The sequence below is a fragment of the Rhincodon typus genome, chromosome 35, assembly GCF_021869965.1.
Source record: "Rhincodon typus isolate 14 chromosome 35, sRhiTyp1.1, whole genome shotgun sequence".
NCBI classification, from domain to species: domain Eukaryota; kingdom Metazoa; phylum Chordata; class Chondrichthyes; order Orectolobiformes; family Rhincodontidae; genus Rhincodon; species Rhincodon typus.
In genome coordinates this window covers 23,482,021-23,490,807 of record NC_063366.1, presented here as the reverse complement: position 1 = coordinate 23,490,807, position 8,787 = coordinate 23,482,021, and the positions used below count along the sequence as shown (strand labels likewise).

Here is an 8,787-nt window from a genome sequence, read left to right as displayed (position 1 = left end):
CTCCCTGAGGACCCCAGTACATGCCCCCCCCACCACCCCATTTTTACTTGATGACCCTTGGATCCCATCCCATCCCCTCACTCCCGGAATGCCGCTTCCTCCTGGCCAATCGTGCCCATTTGACCCACTGCCTTTGTACCAGCTCTCACCCTAGACACGTTCCTGGGCCCTTCTTAACCTCCAGCAGCATATAACTCCCCCCCAACCCCCAACTTCATGTTACCTCCTAACAACCCTCGCTCGTCCAGGGCTTTTCCCTGGGGACTTTTTCAATGTACAGACTCTTGCACCAACTTCATTTCCTGGAAATAATTAGCCCACTGGGAATTCTCTCCAGAAATGGGTGGTCAGGGATGAGCCAGGGACTGTCCTGTTTGGTAATCGCTGTTTTGGGAAGTGTTAGCTGAGCCACACGATTAGGAAGATATCGGTTTTTATATTTAATCAGAATTGGTGCTCCCACAGAGACTGGGGATTTTGGAATTTTCCCTGGGTTAGAGCAGAGTTTGTGGTCACCTTTGTGGGGAATATTTCCCTGTTGGGAAAAGGATTCCTGTTCTGCAGATTGACACCTTCATCCTTTGTGAAATGAAAACTTAAAAGTCAGGTCCCATTTACTGGGGAGAAGCCAGGGAGGGGCAAGCAGACTTTCCAATTATTTATTTCCTTTGCCCCGGTTTACTGTAAACAAAAAGAAAAATGGTTTTGTTTCAACTCGGCTGCCCCTTTGCATCGGATTTTTGTTTTAATGTTACATTTTTGGGAGAGGGTTTTTGAGTTTGGGTGTGGGGCCATGCCTCAGGAAGTCTCAGGTTCCACATTATCTTGAGGCAAATCGCTGGGATTTTCAAGGAATGTCTCTTGTTTTTGCAAAAAAAAATCTCATCCCTGTTTTCAAATCCCTACACCGCCTCCCTCATCCAGTCCCCACAACCCTTCAAATCTGCAAACCTCTGCGATAGCCCTATCTGTAATAGCTCCACCTCTAATCCATTCTCTCTCTCTTTCCTCCTTTACTCAATTCCTTAAAATCTACCCCTTTGACCAATTCCTCTGATTAAGTGTCTCCGTGTTGTTGGAATTTTATCTCCTAATGCTCCTGTGAAGGGTATTTCATGTTGTTGGAAGGTGCTATATAAATATAAGTTGTTGTTGATACTGTTGGGGGTGGAGAGGTACTGGTCTTTGGGATCAGAGGGGGAGAAAGAGAAATAATGGAGAATCCTCCTCTAGGTTCATGCAGAGTCAGAAGTCACATGACACCATTTTATAGTCCAACAGGGTTATTTGAAATCACAAGCTTTTGGGGTGTAGCCCCTTCACCAGGTAAAGTCTGATGAAGGGGCTATGCTCCGAAAGCTTGTGTTTTCAAATAACCCTGTTGGACTAGAACCTGGTGCCGTATGATTTCTGACCTTGCCCACCCCAGTACATTCACATAGAGTGACTCTCCTCCTGCCAAGATGATGGTGGCTTAAGGTCGCTTTTCTTTTCCTCTCTCTTCATTCATGGTATGAGGGTGTTGCTGGCCAGGCAGCATTTATTGCCCAGAGGGCAGTTAAGAGTCAGCCACATTGCTGTGGGTCTGGAGTCACATGTAGGCCATTAGTGAACTAGATGGGTTTTTTCCAATTATTGACAGTGGCTTCATGGACATTGTTAGAGCCTTAATTCCAGATATTTATTGAATTCAAATTCCACCATCTGCCAAGGCAGGATTTGAACCCTGCTCTCCAGAGCATTATCTGGGTCTCTTGATTAACTGTCCAGCAATAATACCACTAGGCCATCACCTCCCCCTTGGGTTTGAGCCTTGTTGTCAGTGGACAATTTGGCCTCACACACGGTCAATGAGGATGCATTCTGACCAAGTCCAAGAGTGTGGATTGCTGTCCCAGATGGTGAGGAGGGGAAGCCATTGGGTTGGTGACTGGGACAGAAAAGGAGTGATCACTGAAGCCAAAGCTCCTTAGACAGCACCTTTCAAACCCACAACCGCTAGAAGGAAAAGGGGCAGCAGAAACATGGCAACACACCCCCCTGCAAGTTCCCCTCCCCTCCAAGACACTCACCATCCTGAAATAGATCGCCGTTCCTTTGAAGTGCTGGGATTAAATTCCTTCCCTAAGTGGGGAATTGTGGGGGTGTGTCTACATGGACTGCAGTGCTTTGATAAAGCAGCTCACCACCACCTCTCAAGGGGGCAACTAGGGACAAATGCTGGGCACAGCCAGCAACACCCATATCCCATGAGTGAATAAAAGCATATATGTGTGTGAGATCGCACACGAAGAAAGAAGCAGGGTTTACATTGTGAGAACTGAATTAAATGGTCACCATGGAGAGAGAGAGACAGAGACAGAGAGAGTGTTGAAGAGTCTCAATGGAAAAGAAATGCTTTTTGAGCTTTTTTTTCCTTAGGGAGTAGATGGTGTCATGTCTGGAATGCAATCTTTCAGGAGCTGAACAATGTGATTGTAATGTTGAGTTCAACATATCAGTTGCCATTGAGAAACAAGGTGAATTTCAAACAGTTCTTATCTTTTCTGGAATTTTACCTGTGACTTAGCTGCCTGTCTTGAGAATTTGACTGAGTCAGGAATGGGGGAGGGGGTGGGGAGAGGGAGGAGAGGAATGCCAGCTTTATTTCTGGGTGTTATTGGTGGGGGGAGGGTTTGGTGCTAGTGAGAACAGAATTTGTCCAGATTTCCTTTTCTGTCAGACTTGGCTGTTGTCTTGGACTCGGACGCTCATACGTTCAAGCCTTTCTCTGGAGTTAGGAAGATGTACCCCAGCCTGACCCTCCAAGTGCAGGGCAGAGAGAGTGCTACACTGTCAGAGGTGCTACACTTTCAGACCCAAAGCTCAATGAAAGCCTTGGAGTCTGCATCCGGAAAACTGTGCGCTGTTTTGGCCTCCTTTTCTCAGGAAGGATGTTACTGTCATCGGGGGAGTGCAACAAAGGTTCACCAGGTTTGTTCCCAGGATGGCAGGACTACGCTGTGAAGAGAGATTGAACAAACTGGGTCTGTGTTCTCTTCGAGTTCCAAAGAGTGAGGGGTGATCTCATTGAAACTGACAAAATACACTCCAGGGAATGACAGGGGAGATGTTTCTTCTGATCGGGCATTAAACTAATGGGTTACATTAGCTGTTAATTTCTTAATCAATCTTTTGTTTATTTGTTTACGGTTTGCTGATTCCCAAATCGCTTTTGGGAAGGTGGCGAGATGCCTTCTTGAACCACTGAAGTCCTTTGGGTGTAGGGTCACCCACAATTAGGGAGGGAATTCCAAGATTTTGACCCAGTGACACCGAAGGAACAGCGATATATTTCCAAGTGAGTGGCTCGGAGGGGAACTTGCAGGGGCTGGTGTTCCCATGTATCGCTGCCCCTTGTCCTTCTAGATAATAGGGGCCTGTGGGTTTGGAAGGTGCTGTTCAAGGAGCCTTTAGTGATTTCTGCAGTGCATCTTGTGGATTGTCGCAGGTTTGGAAGGTGCTGCAGAAACCTGACTGGGTTACATGTCTTAGACACCATGGTACAAAGTCACCAGCTATTGGTTGTGGTTCTAGCTTCAATTTCCTTGGTGTGGCAGTGGCTCAGAATAAAGCTTGAGTTGCTTCATCGCCAACATTGCCCGGCTCGGAGTACAGGGACTGGCTGTGTTTGGTGAGCTGACGTAATGATCTGCTTTCAGCACCTTCTGACAGTGCTGCCACCCCTTGTGGGACCTGTGCTGGGACTGTTAGCCTGGGACCCATGCTCAGCTCCAAGCTCCTGACTTAGGAGCTAAGACTGAAGCCTACATGAGTTGGTTGCATGGTGAACTTTAGTCCCTCTCTCTGTTCCTTATCGTCCTGGTTCAATGTAGCAACAATGGGAAGCCTCCTTGTGCAGACAAATACAGAGACAGGCATACGGTCACATATGCCATTTGGATGTAGTGCCTCCAAATGTTGCTCTGCTCAGTCCAGGTGAAACTTACCATCCCACAGCAATGGTTTGAATTTTTAAAGACGGCATTAATTTAGCTGAATCTTTCTAAAGTGAGGCCTGTATTACTAAAGGAAGCTACAGTGAACCAAACTTCAAGAATGCTAGAGAAACTCAGCAGGTCTGGAAGCATCTGTGACAGAGCTAACGTTTCGAGTCTGCTATGAATTCTTCAGAACTGAAGACGAGTCACACTGGACTGGAAACGTTAACACTGCTTCTCTCTCCACAGATGCTGCTAGACCCGCTGAGTTTCTCTTGCATTCTTGGAGTTTGTTTCAGATTTCCAGCATCTGCAGTATTTTGCTTTTATGTCGGTTATGGTGAACCGATATTAAAAGCCCAGGTTTGGCCTCAGCTGGAGTATTGTGACCACTTTGTGGAAGAAAGCATTGGAAAAGGGTCTAGAAAGGATTTACAGCGATAGTTAGCTTTGTGGATCTTTTAGAAGAGCTGAACTTCTCTGTACAGAAGAGCAGCCTGGGGGATATTTGATATTCAGAGTCAGGAAGGCTCTGGAGAGAGTGTATAGCAAGAACGTTCCCCATCATTGGAGTGGTGGAGAAGCTGAGGAGACAGATTTAAGATGAAAGAGAACTAAAGTTACCACGGGGGAAAATGATTTTCACGCAGAGTGGTTAGGTTCTGTAGTTCGCAAGAGACAAGTCTTTCAGAAGAGAATTGGATTTAATTGGAGGAGAAATTCGCAGGGCGCTGGGAGAAGGCAGGCATGTTGTTTTGGCTTGAATTGCTCATTGAGAGCCCAGCATGCAATAGTGGGCTGAATGGCCTTTTTTTTTGTGTTGTAACCATTCTGCGATTCCAAACATTTTCATTTTTATAGTTATCTCCTCACCTGAGGAAGGGTACACTCAGAGTGTGCAAGAAAGTTTGGCCAGCTTGGGTGAGAGCCTGGGGGGAGGGTTGCCGGGGGGGGGGGGGGGTGGGTGCAGGGTGGGGGGGGGGGGGGGAGTCCTGTCTCTGTGTGTGTGTGTGTGTGTGTGTGTGTGTGTGTGAGAGTGTGGACAGAGCCCTTCGTGTCTACAGCTCAGGAGAATGAGAGCTGAACTGATTTGAAATATAGGATTATGGGAGGCTTTGATGGGACAGAAACCAAGATGTTGTTTCCCCCTGACTGGATGAGTCTCGACCTAGAGGATCTGTGTCAGGGGGCAGCCATTTCAGACCGAGGGGAGGTGAAATATATTTGAGGGTTTCGAACTGTGGAGCAATTACAAAGCCAGAGGGCAAGGGTTGAATGGGAATGAGGCAGAGGTGGATGGATACATTTTGAACGTTTTGGGAGTAAATCTTTCTGCGTTACCAGTGTAGAAATTAGTCAGATTTGCCTGCAGTCTGGACTTGAGCCGATGGCTCTGAAATTAACTGTGGCTCTCTCTCTTATTTATATAAAACCTAACCAATATCAGGCAACCGATGACCTGGTGAACATCTCGTTGCTATTTTATGAAGTCTTTCTGTGCGGAATCAGGTTGCTGAGTTTTCCTACGGTCATAATATTCGTTGTATCCAGGCGTGATAAAGCGCTTTAGCAGCTGAGAAATATTCTGGGACACTGTAAGGTTGTGAAAAGTGTGATTTAAAAATTCTATCTTTGAATCATTACAACTTACTGTATGAAGGCTCATTGAGTGCCTGAAGGCTTGCCCTTACCCTATGAGCTTGCTTAGGAAGGATTGACATTAGCTGATGGTGGGGGGGGGGGTGACTACAGAGATTGTCACTCAGTCTGTACCGTTGGCCATAGCCCACTCCTTTGGGAAAGGTGAGATGACGTTAAGTGAGAGAGCGATTTAACAGCAGGGCAATAACCGCTGGCAATTTTTCTTTTTATTTCGCTGTAGGAGACCCCTACTTCAGAGGATTTGAAGCACTTTGCTAAAAAACTGAAGAAGAAACGGATAATTATGGGGTTCACACAGGCTGAGGTGGGCCTGGCTCTCGGCGCTCTGTACGGTGCGTCTGATGCATGCTCGATGCGTCGAGATTTAAAAGAAAAAGGATTTTGTTGAGCTATATTTAAGTAGAAAGCAGCAGGGGTGACTGTTAAATTGGTCTCTTTTTGGTAAGGGTTGTCTACTTTGGTATCAGTTGTGGGCTGATAATGCCTCTCGACAGAATCTAATTCCATTTTGGAGAATAAGGGAAGTGAGCTAAAGACTAATCTCGTCATGGACTTCTGAATGAAGTGAATCCTGGACCAAGTGATTAGATCACAGCCTGCTTTCTTCTGTTGCAATTTTTTCTTTATAAAAAGCCCTGCACTTTGCTCCTTTCTGGTCCTAGAAATGGGTTATGTAGACTACACAGCACACAAAAAGGCCCCGCCAGTCCATCGGTAGTGTTTCTGCTCCCCTCAAGCCTCCTTCCATCTTTTCTCATTGAAATCTTTCATTGAGAACCTATAAAAGGTCCTGGGCACGGTGGCTCAGTGGTTAGCACTGCTGCCTCACAGCGCCAGGGACCTGGGTTCGATCCCACCCTCGGGCGACTGTCTGTGTGGAGTTTTCACATTCTCCCTGGGTCTGCGTGGGTTTCCTCCCACAGTCCAAAGGTGCACAGGTTAGGGTGGATTGGCCATGGTATAGTGTCCTGGGATGTGCAGGCTGAGTGGATTAGCCACGGGAAATGAGAGGTTAAGGGGATGGGGTGGGATGCTCTTTGGAGGGTCGGTCTGGACTCAATGGGCCGAATGGCCTGCTCCCACACTGTGGGGATTCTATGATTAAGGAAAACAAAGAATGTGGTTATGTTCCTGTCTATCGAAACTTTAAGTGAATCATGGGAATTGAGGTTAAACCAGAGTTGGGTCCCTTTGGTTTGCATAGGCAGAAGCTGGAATCTTGTACGGTTATGTTTGCAGCATTGTGTGACCCGAGCTGAAATAGCTTGTGAAATAAACCACAGAATGTAATAGAAATGCAGCAGAAATTAGATATCATCAACAGACTGTTAAGCACAGGCCTCAATGGTTTTTGTCCAGCTTGTCATGAGCCTGAAACTCAGCCCTGCCTGTCACTTTCTGTCCCAAGCTCCTGTTTCAGCCCTGAGCAGTACAGACGCTCCCCCCACCCCACCCCCCTCTCTCCCTGGCCCCGGTGGTGCTGATAGTGGAGCACCCTCCTGTCCTGGACCAGTGCCGAAATCCAGCTTCTGTGCTCTGTGTCGTTCTAAATACAAACCGAAAGAACTGCGGATGTTGCAAATCAGGAATAAAAGCAGAAGTTGCTGGAAAAGCTCAGCAGGTCTGGCAGCATCTGTGAAGGACAAAGAGCAGATTCAACGTTTCGCGGTCCAGTGCCCCTTCCTCAGAACTCCCTTCTGAGGACCCGAAACATTAACTCTGTTTTTTTTCCTTCACAGATGCTGCCAGACCTGCTGAGTTTTTCCAGCAACTTTGTCTCTGTGTCATTCTGTTTAATTCAGGGGGCTGGTGGGGTGGTGGGGTGGGGTGCGTGCTCAGCGATGGCCATCAATTTATTGAGGACTGTCTGGTCCAGGGAATCCGCAATCCCTGTTCCACGCTCCTGATCGAAGGAAATAGGGCAGCGGGTCTGCATAGCAAGATCCCTTAGAAAGTGTCACAGTGGCCTGGGTGTTGTTAGTGATCTCGTTTGTTGGGGGAAAGGGGGAAACGCTGACCAGCCAAGCTGGGGATCTGTCCTTGGTCTAGAGGAGGTCTCGGCTCTAACGTGGCATTGGGGAGGCACTGTGGGGCCCCCTCGGTACTGCTCCTGGGGGGAGGGGGGGGTATCAGCCTGAAGGACACTCCCGAATCCGTCAGCGGAGGCTAGAACCTCAGGGCTCTGAGGATAGCTGGAGACAAGCCTGAGGATGGGCCACTGGTCTCCCCTGGTTCTCAAGCCTGTTCTCCCTGCTTTCCCTCCAGGCAAGATGTTCAGCCAGACCACCATCTGCAGGTTCGAAGCGCTGCAGCTGAGCTACAAGAACATGTGTAAGCTGAGGCCCCTGCTCCAGCGGTGGTTGGAGGAGGCTAAGGACAATGAGAACTTCCAGGAGGTGAGTGGGAAGGGAGTGGACCTGCAGCTTTCCTGATGCTTTTGTAACTCACCTCCCAGTCAAATAGCTGGCCAATATATTTTTTTTTTCTGAAGGACCAGGAGAGCAGGCGAATGGGAACAGCACCATTTGTACGTGACCCTCCAGCTCTCTCTCACCGTCCTGACTTGGAACTTGTATCCTAACGCCCCTCCAGGGACGGAAATCTGCCGTCTCTACCTGATCTGGCCTGTGTGGGATTTCAGACCCCACAGTAAATGTAATTGCCTACTGAAATGGTAAGGGCAGTTTGGGCTGGGCAATAAATTTCCCTGGAGCGTCAAGGCTGAGGGGTGACCTTATAGAAGTTTATAATATCATGAGGGGCATGGATAGGGTGAATAGCCAAGGTCTTTTCCCCAGGGGTTAGGGGAGTCCAAAACTAGAGGGGCATAGGTTTAGGGTGGGAGGGGAAAGATTTAAAAGGGACCTGAGGGGCAACTTTTTCACGCAGAGGGTGGTGCGGGTATGGAATGAGGTGCCACAGGAAGTGGTGGAGGCTGGTACAATTACAACATTTAAAAGGCATCTGGATGGGTATATGAATAGGAAGGGTTTAGAGGGATAGGGGCCAAATGCTGGCAAATGGGACTGGATTTATTTAGAATATCTGGTCGGCACGGACAGTTTGGCCCAAAGGCTCTGTTTCCGCGCTGTACAGCTCGATAACTGTATAAGACCCACGGTGCATGGAACAAATAAAGAAAATA

General features: G+C 47.9%; 1 protein-coding gene across 1 annotated transcript in view; it reads left to right on the top strand.

The window, feature by feature from the left end:
- The window catches only part of LOC109922237 (POU domain, class 5, transcription factor 3), a 25,985-nt gene that overhangs the window by 13,036 nt on the left and 4,162 nt on the right, over positions 1-8,787 (top strand). The window contains exons 2-3 of the mRNA XM_048616687.1: positions 5,863-5,974; positions 7,908-8,038. Coding sequence (XP_048472644.1) covers positions 5,863-5,974; positions 7,908-8,038 — 243 coding nt within the window. The remainder of the gene's footprint in view (positions 1-5,862; positions 5,975-7,907; positions 8,039-8,787) is intronic.